Source organism: Pagrus major, chromosome 4, assembly GCF_040436345.1.
Source record: "Pagrus major chromosome 4, Pma_NU_1.0".
Lineage (NCBI taxonomy): Eukaryota > Metazoa > Chordata > Actinopteri > Spariformes > Sparidae > Pagrus > Pagrus major.
Genome location: NC_133218.1, coordinates 8,431,088 through 8,449,062, shown reverse-complemented (window position 1 = coordinate 8,449,062; position 17,975 = coordinate 8,431,088). Strand labels below are relative to the sequence as shown.

Genomic DNA, 17,975 nt, shown 5'->3' with positions numbered 1-17,975 from the left:
GTTTTTGTCTGTGGTTAAAAAGACTGTTTCTGTCAAGTGGCTGTGATCGTGTTTTGTGTTTTAAGCGTCATGCAGAAAGCAGCATTGTGTTTTGGCTGACACACACTTGTGTCAAAGTTTAAGTCCAGATTATTGTGTTGTGTTCAGGTCATGATGGGACAGTAGGCAATGTGTGTGGTTCAGCAATCACTGTCTTTTATCCTGGCTTTTTAGGCCGGGCATGGTTGGGGATGCTGAGCAGGGTGATTCCAGGCTGCTGGGGTTTATTCTCTCAAAGATGCTTGGTTTGGAGTAGAGGCTTCATGGTGATTAAATAATCCATTGCATGGACAGGAAGCATAGATGTCATATAAAGGCAGAAAGCCATTCATAGACTGTGCTTTTTGTATTCCATCAAAAACATCATCGTTGTCAAATGGACAACGCGCAACAAAAAAAATGCAACATTAGGAGTAAGGGACATAATAAGTACGTTCCAGTATGTGTAGAGCATGGGACTTGAAAGTAGAACAAAACTTTCCAGTCATATGTCACGATGATGAGAAAAGCCCCTGATGACTTTCTTTTTTGGGGACTAGATTGTGTTGTGATTGGGACAATGTGGACTCAACAAGATGTTGACCAAAATGTGCCTGTGGTGCTGACTCTATAAAGGTCTTCTAATCTTATTTTTGATCAGAAAATTTCAGATCAAAATCTAAATTCTCTATATCTAGATTTTTCAATTTATTTTTTTTTAGTAAAAATGAGTTTTGTAGAAAAACATGTCTAGGTGGAGGCATAATGTGGTATCTAAAAAAAAAGTATGCGGAACAATAATAACTTGTTAATATGTGGTAGCTTTATAGTTAAATATGTTTTAGTTAATAGCTATTTTATTGTTAACAAACAATTAAATGCTTTATTAACCATTTATTAAATAATTATTTCTTTTAAATTTGCAACTGGTATTTATAATACTTTATAAATGGCTGATAATTACTGTGTAGTTTATCTGTAAACATTATTTATATGGCTATTATAAGTCGCAACTGATGTTTATAAACCTTTACATGGCTTAATTAATGGTTTATAAAGTATTTCATTGTCTGTTAACAGTGAAACAGCTATGAACTAAAGTTTAACTAACTATAAATTTACCATTTATTAGTGATGGTTATTATAAAGTGTTTCCAATGCAGCTGTAGACCTGCTCAGAAAGTCTAGATGTAATCAGATGTGCTATAGCAGTAATACGTTAAATAATGATGATGTATTGATGTGTGTGTCCAGAGTGAGATGGGCAATGAGACTCCCGCTGTGGCAGAGAACTCCAGCTTTTCTCTGAGGTCTTTCCTGCTCACCATCAACCTGAAGGAAGGACGCAATCTGGTCATCAGGGACCGCTGTGGTAAGAACCTCATCTTACACTGCTACTACACACACACATGCTGCGTGATACTACAGGACAACAAGGAAGTGTAAAAAGGGATGCGTGTCATTTTACATATGAACAATAGACCGTAAAATAATAGTGTGTGCAGTAGATCTCTCTATGTGTATTCATGTACTGTTGTTTTGCATGCAGAAGGTGGCAGCTGTACAGTATGGAGCACCTTAGTGTAGGTAGAATGGTTAACCGTGAGGTGAGGAATAAGGAAGCTGTGTAGATTCAAGAGCAAAATTGTCCAATGAAGTTTCTAATCACTTTACTTTCCTGTCCTAAAAATCTAAAAATCAGTGTGTGGTGAGAATTTCTAGTTCTTCCCTGCTAGTCACTCAACTTTTTCTGTCCATATGATTTCTCTGCCTGAATGTTTAATGAGCTCTACGGCTAATAATGCATATAGTATATCCAAAGCTGCATTCATGCCATCTTATTTAGATCTGACACTATGTCCTCTGTAGTATATACTGTGTGCTGGTGTTTTTTCATGTACTGTGGGTCTTATATTCCTGTTACTTCTGACACATGGTTTAACAGTTTGTCACCTATGTCATCATTTAACGTGTGCGTGTGCATTTCTGTCCCAGTGAGTAAGTGCTGCTATTGCTACTTATTTATTCTTCCACTTGTGTTCGCGCCCTCATTTTCATTTGTAATCTTTAATGTGCTGTATGACTTCACACAGAGGTTCCTGAGGTAGTGTCAGATCTCATCTTTTCTTACCTGTTTTTAGTTTCCTGAACTCACCTCAAGTTAGCATTTGTGCCCAGACAAGTATGCTCATGTAAAGCTGAGTCCTCTGTCTGTGTGTGTTTTAACTTGGACTGTCCTCGGTTTGTGTGTTTAGCCTTGGTTCGACGGCGAGGAGCGTATGTTTGGTTACACACTGTGTTATTGGTTCCATGGACACCACAGACAGCCAGAGCAGGATTCCTCACAGCATATTAGAACCTGTCTGAGCCACACCCAGCATTCATGACGCCAGGCCTTTCATTCTGGGCATGTGCTTGGATTACATATTCTCTCTCATGTGGCTTCATATTTACACAACCAGGCGGTGGGTACAGATAATGCAGGGAAAGAAAGCGGAGGAACAAGAGGCGGGAGGATTTGGTTTCACTGCATTATTGTTGAGGCCATACATCTTTTAAAAAGCAGTGCATAAACAATGCTTAATTTCTTCTGTTGGTTCAGACTATAAACACTGCAGGCGTAGCATATGTTGACAGCTGTTTTCTGATTGACAGCAGTGGTTTGTTGTGTAAAAGGGTTGTAATGTAATGCCTCTATTGCTACAGCAAAAAGCACGACATAGATGCAGAGAAGCTGATGGTCTACAAACTGTGTTGGGTAGCCTGCTGCCCTCAGCCGGGCAACTGACACAATAGATAGAATTCACAAGCTGTACCTCTTTTACCTTGGCGTGAAAATTATTTTACATAGCAGCAACAAATATGAGATATTAAAGGGTAAAAACACTTAAAGAAAGCTAATAGTATAAAAGGAATTCAGTAGTCTTTACAGTTGCCTTCACCTGTTCTATCCACATGTGATAAAGTGGTCATATAACACAACTAAACACACAGAAAGAAAGTTGTCAGCTGCCGTCACCTTCCACGCTCAAAGCCGAAATCTGATTGGCCTTTAATTCAGGAAGCTGTGGTCTCATCGGCTGCGGAGGGGAAAAAAACCCACTTCCTCTGTTCACACACATGAGAGATGACACTATGAACAGACCGGTCCTCATGAACAGAAACCAGTGAGTTTCCCTAGAAATTAAGAAACAAAGGGTGAATGGCTATTTAGAAACCTAGTTTGGAAATTAGAAGCACAGTTATTTCATTAGTATTCATTACAGTCAGTCACAATGAGTCAACTCTACTTTTGAAAGATGGAGTCAAATGAGGAAGAGTGATGTGCTCAAAGAAATGTCCTGCCACCGCTTCAAGAGGAATGTTTTTGTGGCTTAAAACAAATATTTTGGCCATCACTTAATTCAAGTCAAATCCTCTCACCTTATTCTCAGGCAAAATTAACACCTGTGTTATGGTTTTATGTTGAATCTGAGTAGCAGAAAGTATCTCTATCAACAGCTGTGTTTACTGGAACCCCCCACCAGTCTGATCCCTGTGAGGAACATCTGCAAGATGAGTCAGTTACTGATCTAAACTACAATGTTTCATGTTGTATATCATTTTCAGGTACCAGCGACCCTTATGTGAAATTCAAATTGGATGGGAAAACTTTCTACAAAAGCAAAGTGGTTTATAAAGACCTCAACCCCACATGGAATGAGACCTTCTCCTTACCTGTGAAGGATCTGAACCAGAAACTGTACATCAAGGTAACTCACCTACGAGTTCAATGCGTTATTTGCTGGAAAGTTTATTGTTATTTTATATTTTATATGTCATTATTTTATCGTGGGACAGTATCAAACAAACATAGGAGGAGCACTGCGGTAAAGGCTTTAATGTGTTAGATTTGTCATGTGGTGTGTTTGGTGATTGCACCTCAGGTGATGCAGCCCCAGAGCCATGCCGGTGGGCAGTGTAATTAACAGCTGTATGGCTGTAAGTCCACACATGAATTAAATGTTTTATTCAACAACTCTTGTACTTTGAATTTGCTACCACAGCACTTCACCTCAACTCAACTGTTGTTTCAGCCACTTACCCCTCAAGCTGAACATTCATCAGTGAATAAAGTCAACTATGAAACTTTGTATGGTAATGATGTTATGGAAATCCACAGCTGATCAGTTCCTGCACACCATTCACAGAAACAAATAACTGATAATGGTGTATGGGCTCCACAGACAGTGGACAGTGTGTCCATGATGCCCTCTGTGTCAACTGTGTGTTGGTGTTTGACATGAAACAGGTATACGACCGTGATCTGACGACTGATGACTTCATGGGCTCCACCAGTGTCACCCTGAGTGATCTGGAGATTGACAAGTGAGTGCAGTATGTGTTGGAGGCAGCTTGAATATGCATATGTGTAACTTGTATACTTGATCTTTGGGAGCAGTACTGATACTGATATTTGATAGTTCTGAAGCTGATGACAATAAATTGTATTATATCCTTCAAATGTCTCTTCTTCTGCTTCTTCTTCTTCTTTTAAAGAATTGAGAGCATGATATGTACTGAGTTGGATGGTTTGCGGTTGGAAATTAAACTCGTCAGTGCTCTCTGGTGGACAAACTGTGTAATGGGGACACACTTCATTATTACATCAGACATATCTTTGGTATTTCTTTACAGACATTTCTTGTTACTTATTGGCTGATTATCAACCTCACAGTTTATCTCATGTACAGCTGTTCAAAATGAGGTGTCGCTAAGAGGAAAGTTTTCTCCATTACATTTACTAAGTTATTTTATGTCATATGCACAGCAACTACAGTAAATCAGTTGCTGGGAATTAAATTAGTCATAGTCAACAATAGTCATACAAAATATAAAAACGAAAATTAAATAAGTAAAATGAGAGATGATAAAGGGGGTCTTAGTTGTAGACATGAATAATGCAGAAGTTTACAAATATAAATAAAATACAATAAAAATAAACAAATTACAAATCACCACACACTGATTTTTAAATTAATTTCAGTTTGTTCTAAACCAGTTGTTCCCAGCCCTCTTTGTGTGTTCACCCTTAAAATTAAACTTTATCTTCTTGTGACCCCATGCACATTGTTTGGTGAGCACTTCAATCAAAGATTCAAATTTTTTATTTTCGTCTAAAGGTAAAAAATTATTCAGAATCTCACAAGCAAAAGTCAAAGATAACCAAAAAAGAACAAAAAAATCATTATTTTGAGAAGCAGATATGTTATTCTGCTTTCCTGTCCTGGTATTCGTCTCTCAAACCCTCAGGATACAAATGTCAAATGACAAATCTCTGACCTCAACCTGTTTAATCTTTTAGATTGAAGCTGATATTTGCTTTTCTTTTTTTTCCAGAGTCAACGAGCTGTCTTTGCCTTTGGACGACCCAAATAGCCTGGAGGATGACATGGGGGTCGTGCTGGTGGACATGAGTTTGTCACGCAGAGACGGAGACAGCAAAAAAGGCCCTGTATGGCAAGCTCCCATATGTGTATATGTACTGCATGTTATCTAGCAGTAGGGATTCTTGTGATGCATGTACAGTATTTATTACACATTTATGTTTTCATCCATTGTTTCTGTCTATGTCCTACTAACCACAGTGTCATTTTGTTTTGCACCTAACATGCATGCTCCTGTTGGCAGCGGTGGCCCCAAAAACGAAAACGAAGTGTTAGGGTAAGGCATGATGGAGGGAACACACTGAACAGACACGAAGTAACATTTACTTTGGTCAGATATCTATAAGATGTAAATAAGAGAATTCATCAAATCCAGGCTAAAATAATATAGTGAAATATAGGAAGGGAAATATAGAGCCTCCATTAACATCTAAATGAATGAGTCTGTGTTAACATCCCATCATGCTCAGGGTACGACCTTTTTCACCACATTTCAGAGTAATCAAACAGCTGCAGTGTCTGCTGGTAGACCTACATTGTATTAAGATCATTGTTTCTACCTGTACTTAGGTTGATCTGAGTCATTTTTGTTTCATTGCACAAGAGGGCAGCACATCACCACATTCTTTTAAAAATAAATTGTGTGTCTTAATTAGGAATAAAATCTGGCAAAGTATCAGGCACACCTACCTAATACCTAATAATTCACTTTTTGCCTACCAAAACAGCAGCAGGTTTTTGAGGTATACATTTAACAAAGTCCTTTCTTCACTGCCGACTCAATACACAACATGATTTGAGTATCTGTGGCCTTATGTTACCTCATAGGATAAGTCTGCTGATAAAGTATATTCCAAATATTGTCAGCAAATCTCATGAAAAGACCAAAACCAACAATGAATTGATTCTTCTAATGAGTATTGTTGGTGTATTAAAATATGTTAACGTCCCTGAAATATGCTGATGAAGGTTCTCAGTCATCCAGGTCATGGTAATGTTGTGCTATATCGTAGGAACAAGCTTGAAATACCTAGGTCCTCTGTGCCATAGAGCTCAATTATTATCTTAAAGCTGTAAACTCAATAGACATGGGCACTGTAGTCTATTCTGAACTGGTCCCACATACATGGTGGTTTTTTTATAGAGATTATAATGGAAAAAGTTTCTAGGGATAATTTATAATTGTTAAATTCCCAGTGCACTTATCTTGTTCAGTGCACTGCTGTACTGTTTAGATGATAACGTTTATTGTTAAACTGTATCCTGCCTTCCTTATATATCTTTGTCATGACTGTTTAATAACCACATTTGAGGAACCGTTGCAAAAACTGTCGGTATATTGGCTGAAATTGATATCAGAATCTTTTACTTCCTAATATTAATATCAGGATCAGCCCCAAGTATACAGTCTTGGTCAGGTGTTAATAGTAATATCTATCTCAAGTATTCTAACAGTATTAAACTTCTTGTAACCCCCCTCTTTTTTTTTTTTTTTAAAGATTTTTGTTATTAATGGGAACCAATGGGCCACAGAGTAGGGACTTTGAGAAGTAGAGGGTCAAAATAACTCACATTTGGTTTAATTTTTTGGGGGGTTTATTCAGTCGATTTGTTGGCAATAACAAAAATAACAAACACTATTCCAGTTTTATCTATTAAATGAGTCTGATCATTGTGTTCTGACCCCTCACTGACGAAATGTTTTCATACACAGATCAGCTGCTAAATGCATGCTTTTTTTTTTTTTTTTTTGCTTATTATGTCATTTTCTGTACACTCTCTCCTCTATAGTGCATGAGCATGAGTTGGGCAACTCTTTCTGAGATGCTTGAACCACCACATCTGGCATCTTTGCTCACTCCTATGATTAGTCAAAAAAACCCTTTTGTATTCGTCTGCATGTTAATGGATGGAGTTCCACATGATTCTGTGGTTGGAGGTTGTTTGCATTACTGAGCGGGTGTACCTTTTATAAAGGGGCCGCTGAGTGAACCTTCCCCTGTTGCTTCAGATACTTACTGTTCTCTGCCCAGTGCTTTCACTGCAGCCTGTTAATTAAAACTGGATTTTGCGCCCATGCATGCAGCAGAACGAAGTCAGACAGGACATCAGTGACAGCTTCGTCTACATTAATTGAATCTGGGTTAAATGCATCTCCCTACAGCGCTGTGTCTTCATGTAAGCTCAGCTAATTATCTGAGAATATGGCTCCCTATTATATATGGAAGAGAGGCACTGCTCTGCATTGTAGCTACTGCAGGCTTTACCTAATCTCTCAGTGAAATGAAATGAACAATTTCAGTCTCTTTTCACTGAACAAGAGACATAATATGGTCTCATTCAGCCATCTTGCAGTTGTGCTTTTTGTAATATCCACAGCACTGATTTGCTGCTTGTTGACATCTTATTTAAGCTTTATATCATTTAGTATAGGTGTCAATGTTTAGGTCAAATCCCCCTCTCGTCATGGTACTGTTTTATTTTATTTCTTTTCTGTATCAGCTCGATGCATGTATGTTGGAAAAGAGAGATGAGTGGTAAAAAAGTAAAAATAATTTGACATGAAGTATTAAATATCTTAATATCGCATGCAAGTTTTCTGTTTGTATTCCAAAGCTCTCTTTTCCGCCTTACCCCTTCTCTCCTTTGTTTCCAATCCCTCTCCTGCAGGCGGGAGGCAGTTCTCCGAGCTTTCGTCTGTCAGAGTCACTGAGGAAAAGTCAGCTGTGGACCTCTGTTGTGTCAGTGACTCTGGTCGAGGGTCAGGAGCTGCCGCTGGACTCTCAGGGAGGTCAGCTCTTTGTTCGCTTCAGACTGGGAGAGCAGACATACAAAAGCAAGGTACTGGATGGAGGACTAATGCTTTTCATCTCCTGCACTCCCCTCCTCCTCTTCCTCTTGAATTGTCTTTGTTACTCTTAATTCCTCTTCTCCCCTCCACTCCTTCTTCTACTCTTTTCTTCTCATCACACTCCCCTTCCTCTGTTCCTTTTTTCTTCTTCGCGACAATCATAACATTTTAAAAAATATATATATAATTTAACCCCTTTCTTTAATCCCTAAACTCATGTTTTTCTTCTCTTTTCTTGTCATTTCACCTCTCCTTTTGCAAGCGTTTTTTGCAAAATAAAAGAAGTGTTTCTCTAAAACTAGACATTTTTTGTTTCAAGTATTATCATGTATACTGTGTCGACAGTGACTTACAATTAATATAACAGTACTATAATCTATCCGGAAGTGCAAATGTTAGGCCCGAATGTCCTTATGGATGGATAACCAGTATCTGCCATGAAATGGCTGAGCTGTAATCACTGCTCATCCTGGCAGCTGCATGATGTCTACAGTGATGCTCTCTTTCTTGCGCTGCTGGCTCTGCGGCTACTGTCATTGATGATTATCTCGCTATTCTGCAAACTCATCCATTGCACATCAAAGCTGCAACCTAATGAACAGCGTTTCTTCTTTTCTTTTTCTTTCCCTATATGCAGCTTCAAAGTGACAGTAACCACTTCTTATGCCTTCATGTGTGATGGGAATTTCTGACACTGATTTCTGAAGCTGCTTAAACAACAAACAATTCACACACTTGTCTGTTGGAAAATTAAATTCAACAAATGTTAAAAAAAAACCTAGACATATTGCAACTGGTTAATTTCCTAAAAAATAGCTGAGAAGTTCCATTGAAATAACCACAAACATGTTATAAAAGTCTATGTTTTCTGACATTCGACTGACAGAAAAGATAATGACCATTGTGATGTGACAGGAAAAATAAATAAGTAAAGTTTGGAACCTTTCATAGAGTAAGGTCACGAAGTGCTTCACAAGAGTAAGCATTGGTGAATATAAAAACATTAAAATATACAAACAATTAAAGATAAATAACAACAGCCTTAAAAAAATCTCACAGATTTACTAAATTTTACAATGCAAAAGCCAGTTTGAATAAATGAGTCTTTATCTGCCTTTTAAAGGTGTCAACAGAGACGTATATAGGAACAATGTTTCACACTTTTGGAGCCACCACCAAAGGCTTGATCACCTTTAGTTTTTAGTCAAATGTGAGGGACAACCTGTGAGTCCTGGTCAGAAATCCAACTAGTTAGTTCCTTCTGGTGATGTGAGGATGGAGCAGGTCACAAATGGGAAGAGGCAAATGACGCAAATGTTTTGGGGAATATGGCCACTCATGTTGGCACATTTTGCACTGAAACTATAAACCCCATAAAACCTCCCATAAAGGCACTATACTGTGCACCTCAAAGTACTATATGTGTTGATGATCACTGGCCTCATGATGTTGGTTGTTTACAATGTAACAGCGTTTAAGTTGTTACATCGTTACACATAGCGATTAATTTAGGTTTTAATTGTTATTGTTATATTAAAAAAATTACAATAATGTGAACATTGAAAATGGAAAACAAGGATTTTGTACATTTTTTGTTGGTGTCAGATTATTTAAAAGTTAATGGTGATGAATGCAGGTCGGAGGGCCCCCTGGGAACTTTTGCCTTGGGCCCAAACAAACAGAAATATATATGTGAGGCAAGATGTTTAGGATATAAATGCTTTCTGTCATCTGAATTTGAATTTGCTACTCTCAGTGTCCTTGTACATAAACATGAATTTCTAAGTATTCTCTCCAACTCTTCTCTAAGTATTTTTTATGTTAATTTTCTATCCTCATTCCCGATTCAGAATCACTGCAAAGTGTCCAAACCTCAGTGGAGAGAGAGGTTCACACTGAACCAGTTCTTGGACGGTCATAACATCCTGGAGGTGGAGCTCTGGTCCAAGGAAGGACGAAGGAGCGAGGAGTGTTTGGGGACGTGAGTCTACATTAAGAACCTGTGTGTTTGTATGTGTATGTGTGTACTTGCCCTTCAAAGCCAGTGTGTGGGACAAGTCTCAAAATGAATCATTCACCTTGCTCCAAAACACCTGAACCCAGTGAACAAAAAACAGACCTCGAGAAAAGCCTGGATTTTTTTCACTTAACAATTTGAAAGCAAAGACCAATGTCAGCCCAGTGAGAGGTGTGTTTGTACAGTCAGGTGAAGAAACGGTTCTTGTAAGTGAACCATCAGTTGTTAAGTATATGGCCTTCAAACTGTTGCTCCATCTTAAAGATGTCCATGCATGGTGTCTATCTTGTGATAGTGGTTGTGTGTGCACGTGTATACTTCAGAGCTGCAACGATTCAGCTTTTAAAAAATTTGTCAACTCTTAAATTAATTGTCAACTATTTTGATCATTCTCTGATTCCAGCTTCTTAAATGGGAATATTTTATGGTTTCTTTACTCCTATGACGGTAAATGGTTGTGGAAAAAACAAGACATTTAAGGGTGACATCTCAGGCTTTGGGAAATGCTGGTTGACATTTTTCACCGTGTTCCAACATTTTATAAACCAAACAACTGATCTGTTTATCCAAAAAATAATCAAAAGATAAATATACAATGAAAATATTTGTTAGTAACTGCCCTAGTATACTTGCTCTTATGTCCGTATGTGCGGATGCTATTGTCTGTGTGCGATGTATGTACATTTTATGTTTGCATGACTGCAACTGTATACCTGCATGTGCTTGCCTGCATTAGCATACAGTTTGTGAAGGCCTTTGTATGCATGTGTTTGTTTGCACAGGTGTGAAGTTGACCTGTCCAGGGTCCCTGTCAATCAGAGGCAGCTGTTCACAAAGGCCCTGGTCGAGGGGAGAGGACACTTGGTCTTCCTGCTCACAGTGAACACATGCAGTGGCGTCTCCATCTCTGACCTCTGTGCCGCACCACTTGACGAACCGCATGAAAAACAGAACCAGCTGGAGAACTACGTCAGTACCCGTACTGTTATATTCTATCTGTACTGTATGGCTGCATCACGTCGACTTGATGTGTCAGTATATTTAACACTTTCATCGGTAGTTATCAGTCAACCCTTAAACTTAATTATGAAATGTAAAAGCAGCAGGTGATGAAGAGATGTCAGTCTAAAGTTTGATAATTAAGGCAATTAAAAGCCCATTACAGCAGGCTAATTATAAAGAGAAAAGCATGTATGGTGGTCTCACTGATTATCAAGTGAGCATTCAATCCAAACTTGGTTGTAGTCAGAATATGTTAAAACACGTCTAGATTTAAGTGGCAATTAAGGGTTCAAGATTTGATTTTGTGTGAGTCATTAACAAAGATTTCCGCTTTATCATATTATTTTGACATACTTGATGATGTACAGAGGGGGAGGCTCTAAATATTTAGGACTGTGCTGGAGATACAGTTGCTTTACAGTCTAATTTAAATATTGTTATCGAAAGCTTCACTTTTCATGTTTAGTCTAACTGATAATTAATTAACATAACATCATTAATGTTTTACCATCAACAATTTTCTAAAGCAAAATGTAAGTTTTTCGATCCATCCATCCTGTTCTCACAATGGTGTCATTATCATTTCATACTTATCATGCAGCTCATGCCACAAAACTTGCAGTGACTTGAAACTTAAAATGAGTAATCTATCATGGTTGGATTAAGCGTCAGAGCTACATTAGTGAATTCGGTGGCAATGCTATTGCAAGCACAGACTTGTTGGCAATCTGAAGTTCTTTTGAAAAATACAGAAATGAGACGTACGAGTCAGCTGCTGCAGAGAGACCGTTTTAATGCAGAATGAAAAATGTCACCTCCACCTTGATTAAGAATATTACAAGAGAGAAGATAGCATGCAGTAGTCATTTCTTGTCTAGTCAATTTTTTTCTCCAACAAGATACTATAGCTTGTGGAAGCACTGCCATTTGGTGACTGTCTCTGAAATCTAAGATGTCACAGCTTTTCCACAAATGTATTTCAATGTCTTTACAACATTTACTTTAATTTCTTGAAACTCACCTCTTCTGAGTTGGGAAACATTTGAATATACAGATCTGCACAGGTCTGCTGCACATGCTGTGGATTTATTTATTTTCTAAGGTGCAAATAATATGGATGACCTGGTTATTTTATACACATTTATAACATGATGGGAATCTGACATTTAATTAATATGAAATTTTATGGAGAACTGGGTCAATCATAACATGATAAGTTCTTAGAGCAGATTTTTTGATCTGAGTTTTTTTTTCAGTGTGAGATGGAACATGTTTGGACATTTTAAAAATCTTTTTATACTTTTACCGTAAAAGAAAAAGTCTCATGTACCCCATGATAGTCTCTCACTAAGTGTATCTTGATGTAGATCCATAGCCATCTTAAAAACAGACATGAATGGCTCTCAGTAGGGCGCATACCTCCACCAAGGCTCAACAGTCCCCTTTTGTACTTACTCATAGATACCAGCCACCTAAATATCCCAGATTTTTTTCATCAGGATCCATGCATTATTCCCTGAGAAATTTATGAAAATATAGAAAAAAAATCTCATAATGATCGATTTCCTGGATCTGTCCATTTATCCGGATCCATATCAAAAGTTAATGGGGTCTATTCTGGGCTGAGACCCATCCTCCATCAAAGTTTCGTGGAAATCTGTTCAGTAGTTTTTGTGTAATCATGCACACAAACCAACAAGCAAACAGACACCGTTGACTGTTTTATAATTGAAATCTCTCCATATCCTCATGCTTCCTGTCCTTACTGTCCCAACAGAGTGTGAAAAGGTCCCTGAAAAACCTCCGTGATGTTGGTTTCCTTCAAGTCAAAGTAATCAAGGCTGCAGATCTGCTGGCTGCTGATTTGAATGGTACGGTCACACATTTGGATTTAAGTTCTTTCTTCATTCTGTCACACTGGAAAGAGCGAGCCCAGTGTGAAAGTGTTTTTATTATTGTGTTCTGCAGGCAAGAGTGATCCCTTCTGTGTGTTGGAACTGGGGAACGACAGACTGCAGACCCACACAGTCTACAAGAGCCTCCACCCGGAGTGGAGCAAAGTCTTTACACTGTCAGTTTGACTCTTTTTTTCTAATTAATGTTACATTATGTATGTTGAACCACATGTTGTATGCTGTATGACAACATACTGGGACATGCAGTTAAGCCGTTTTGTGGGCTGATTTTTGAGTATCTAACCTCTGTGTTTGTCTCTGCAGCCCTGTCAAAGACGTTCATGATGTTCTGGTGGTGACTGTCTTTGATGAGGATGGAGACAAGGCGCCAGACTTCCTGGGAAAAGTTGCCATTCCCCTGCTTTCGGTACACACTACCTCACTCAGAGTCTGTCATGCAGACAATAGACTCATCTATTTACACTCTGTGTCTAAATTAAAGTGAAGAAGGCGATAACACTCCAGCGGGGGTTGAAGACTTGCTAAGATGTAATCCAGCATGACTGATGGTCAGGTTCATCGCTGAGTTCAGCACCTGATGCCCTTTCTGTCCTGCAGATCCGCAGGGGACAGCAGATCACCTTCCCGCTCAAGAAGGAAGACTTAGGTGGGCTGTCGAAAGGGAGCATCACTCTGGAGCTGGAGGTTATTTTTAACCCTGTAAGTAAAAGTTAAGCCTGTAAAGAGGACATGAGTGCATGATTGCAATGGAAGGCCTAGTCCACACGTACACAGGTACAAAAACGATCTTTTAGCATTCCTTTAGAAATCTCTTTTCATAGTCATTTTACTTGAAAACCAACCAATATTCAAGTGTTAAAGTACCATTAATGTACACTGGGCATGAACGTGCCGGTATACACTCGCAGGAAATACTGTAATAAAATGTCTTACGTTACAATTTTTACTTATCTTTACATTCTTGACTTATTTTTACTTTTAGTTTCTATTATATATGTTACAGGTAGCAGGGCTGGTACTGAAGCATTTTTTCTTTAAACAGGACATAAATAATGAGGCACAGAAACATGACTGCTCTTCACAGAATCCTTCTGAATAATGCTATTTTTTAATACATTGTCAGCAGTCATGTTTGACTTCTTTTTCATCATTATATTTTCAATGTCAGGGTTGTGTCTCTCTAATTAAAGACTATGTAACCATGTATCCATTTACAAACTCAAATACCCAATCAGGAAGTGAAAGTAACATCATTTTCAAAAATCTCAGTTTATACCCGTCAAGGTGTAAATACTAAACGTAAAAGAGTTTCCTTATATTTTCACCCTGGAAGTTTTCCAAAAAACTGTTTTCAGTTACCTAAAATGTTGTTTATGTGCACGAAAGGCCGAAATGCACTGAAAAGTTATGTTTTAAGAAATAATCGTTATGTGTAGACAGGACCTTAAATATTGGGCCCCTTCTAATGTCCTCATGACTTGTTTTTCCTCTCAGGTCCGAGCGAGTATAAGAACCTTCCAACCAAGAGAGAGAAGATTCATGGAGGATAACCCCAAATTTTCCAAAAAGGTTTGACACAGTTTGACTCTTTTACTGTATAATCCAGGGTTTGGGAATCATCATTTTGTATTCATTAAAAAACACTTTGTAACACACATTTTACATAAGATTTGAATTGTAGTTGTAGCAGCATCAGCTTACATATGAAGGGTGGAATACCTTTCATCTCCATCAGAGCTGAATTAATGAGTACATAAATGATTTAGTTCATAGACAGAAAATTAATCAGCAGATTTGCTGCTGTACTTTGCCTTCTGCGATAGAAACTGAATGTCTTTGGGTTGGGTAGAGACTGTTGGTAGGATAAAACAGTCTATTTGAAGACTTTAGATTTAGGATATTGTGATAAAAAATTTTTTTTTAAATTTTCTATTGACATTTTAAAAAACAAATAATACCACCCATCCATCCAATTTTTATAACCGCTTATCCTTTGAGGCTCCTGGAAGGCTGGAACTGATCTTATTATGATAATTGTCTAATCAACAAAATTATTGGCAGATTAAACAATGATGAAATGATAGTTAAACACCATAACATTAAATGTTACAAGCAACCTTCAATAAAGAGGGCAGGGGTCAGAGGTCACCGCACTTTGACAATTTTTCCTCTGATGCATGGATAATTGAAATTTCCAAGAAAAGAAGCTAAGAGAAAGAGAGATAGAAGAGAAGTTGTACAAATGTTGCAGTGTTTATCATCAGTCGGCTCTTTATGAACTGAACATGAGCAGTTTTAACTTTGCTTTTCTCTCGAAAGCAACAACCTCAAAAGCAAAGACTTTGCTTCGCCTGAATTAGTTGAATCGAGCTTTAATTGACCCCAACTGTGACTGAGTTCTTGTCCACTCTTCTGCTACATTAGTTTGATATACAGTGTGCAAGACAGGGTGCGAGACAGGGTGCCTGACTGTCTGTACTTCCCACAAAGACCCATTGTTGTTAGACAATACAATGCTCTCGTACGCCAAAATTGGCTTACACACTGACGACTGGGATCGTAACGTGCACGGTTTCCTTCTGTTTTAATATTGAAAGTCTCGCTTGACAAAATCAGGTCAGATTACTGACATTTTTTGCCCCCTGACCGCACTGGCTCATTCCAAAACATACCAGCTACTCGCACTAATTCACTGGCTGACTGGTCGTTTCCTGTTTGGTTTGATTGAAAGTCTTTCGAAATTCAACCTATTTACAATGAAAACATTTTAAGAGCATGTTTGTCCATATTTTAAACACAACTATTCTAATATTAATGTGTTTTCTTATGTTTGTAATGTGTTTGTTTCAGGCTCTGGCCAGGAACGTGCTGCGTGTTCAGACACTGTACAGGGCTATCATGTCGACTCTGCAGTACATCAAAAGCTGCTTCCAGTGGGAGAGCGTTCAGAGGAGCCTGCTAGCCTTCCTGGTGAAGTGCTTTAACTGCTTATCAACACACTATCTGCATTTCCCTCTGTTTTCCCTCCGAGCTGCGGAAGACAACCGCAGTCTGGCCAGCCCCTACTTGAACTCTCCCAGCGAGAATTTTAATCAATGCGCTGTTGGGCTCAGCAGAAACGCAGGCTTGGCCCCGGCTCTGTGTTGGAGTGGACGCATTCAGTGCTGCGTGTCTCGCGAATGCAGAGTTAAGCCTCAGCTGGAGAGAGTAGAGTCCCAGTGGAGTCGAGATAGAGTCTATTTTTGTTCTACTTCCCTGACAACTCATTAACCCTCTGTCCAATCTGTGCTTGGTTTGAGTTAGACCCCATTATGCAGACAGAAGTCCAATTAAAAGGCTCTTCAGAGATAAGGCTTGTTCTTCATCCTGCCATTGTTGAATACAAGTGTAAAGCAAGTGTGAAGACAGAAACACAGGAGAAGCCTCTCAGACTCGTCTTTAAACTGCAAAGTGGAGTGGGTGCTGATCTTTTTGACGTTATTCTCTCCCAGATCTCGCTCGATTGAAATGGCACACAGCAAGTTGCGCATTAACTATGCAGGCAAGCAAGGTCATATAAAGTTCCTTTTGTTTTTGCCGCTGGTGTCCTGTAGATGGCACTAAAGTTTTGCTCAGCATCCAAAGAATTTCTCAAGAGACTGGTAAAGAGATACTGTTCGCCAGCCAATAGTGCAGTTTGTTCAATTTGCTGTGAAATTGGAGCTGCAGCACAGAGCTGTTATCTGAACAGAAACCACACTTTAGTTTTGAGTCCTGCGTTTAATCTCGTGATTCAGAACCCAAAAAGTGTGTTGTCCAAGATGTGGTCAGGGGTCAGTGCACTTTCATCAGAAACAGCTTGCAATGAAAATATTTAATAATAAATGCACAGGTCCTCATGATGGTACGCTACTATTGGATTGCAACAGATTCTTAGTAATTTTTTCTGAAGAATACCTCCTTGTGTTAATTATTAGGGATAATATTGCTGTTTTGCCTGACAGTTCGGACGCACACACTTCAGCACAAATCATACAAGCATGAACAAGCACACAACACATAGACACACATCCTCCCACTGCATCTCAGTGTTTGAAAGACAGTACCATCTGTACTCATGTTTTCACACTAACACTCGCCGCCTTTTCAAGCCTCAGTGAGAAGAAATAAATGCCTGCTTAATATGGCCATATGAGAGGAGTGATTCAAAGCTTCACTCTGCAGGACAGGATAGAGTGATCAACTACCAAACTAACGTCTGCCGACTGCCAGACTTCCTCCTGCACCTTTTGTAAAAGGTGGTGAAACTTGTTAAACTTATTTATGACTTGCACATTTTTATTTTGATATATAACATGAGTACTGTAAAAACAGCTTATTTTCAAATCCAGCTCCAATTTTCTATCTCGCACCACTCCAAGAAACAAGAGGGGTCACTAGTAATACAAGGTGGCTTGCTTAGAAATAAAGCAAAAAAAAATTAAAAATTAAAGAAGATACCAAAGCATCTCCCACAAGAAAAAAAATCAATGTCATCAACTCCTTTCATTATAAATGAAATATACAGTATGTGACCCATTTGAGGAAATATTTTTTCCTTTCATACCATATGACAGTTCTTCATAGGCAGCGACGGCTTTGGACTCCTTTACCTTGAAAGGAGGCTTCTGAGAATAATTCACTGTCCAATCCTTATTGCCTTCAATGATCATGGCAGATCATAAAACACCTCCGGAAATCTAAAGTTTGGGACAAAATAAAAACTG

At 38.6% G+C, this 17,975-nt stretch overlaps 1 protein-coding gene across 4 annotated transcripts in view; it reads left to right on the top strand.

Annotated features, from left to right (window-relative positions):
• Positions 1-17,975, top strand: part of LOC140994402 (multiple C2 and transmembrane domain-containing protein 2-like) — a 41,926-nt gene that overhangs the window by 14,186 nt on the left and 9,765 nt on the right. For 2 of the 4 annotated variants that reach the window (XM_073464007.1, XM_073464005.1), the window contains 14 exons: positions 1,273-1,390; positions 3,628-3,770; positions 4,310-4,386; positions 5,398-5,512; positions 5,689-5,721; positions 8,115-8,285; positions 10,146-10,276; positions 11,095-11,281; positions 13,092-13,185; positions 13,283-13,385; positions 13,534-13,636; positions 13,828-13,929; positions 14,725-14,799; positions 16,081-16,200. In XM_073464007.1, coding sequence (XP_073320108.1) covers positions 1,273-1,390; positions 3,628-3,770; positions 4,310-4,386; positions 5,398-5,512; positions 5,689-5,721; positions 8,115-8,285; positions 10,146-10,276; positions 11,095-11,281; positions 13,092-13,185; positions 13,283-13,385; positions 13,534-13,636; positions 13,828-13,929; positions 14,725-14,799; positions 16,081-16,200 — 1,572 coding nt within the window. The remainder of the gene's footprint in view (positions 1-1,272; positions 1,391-3,627; positions 3,771-4,309; positions 4,387-5,397; positions 5,513-5,688; positions 5,722-8,114; positions 8,286-10,145; positions 10,277-11,094; positions 11,282-13,091; positions 13,186-13,282; positions 13,386-13,533; positions 13,637-13,827; positions 13,930-14,724; positions 14,800-16,080; positions 16,201-17,975) is intronic. The other 2 variants (XM_073464008.1, XM_073464006.1) reach the window with 1 other exon arrangement.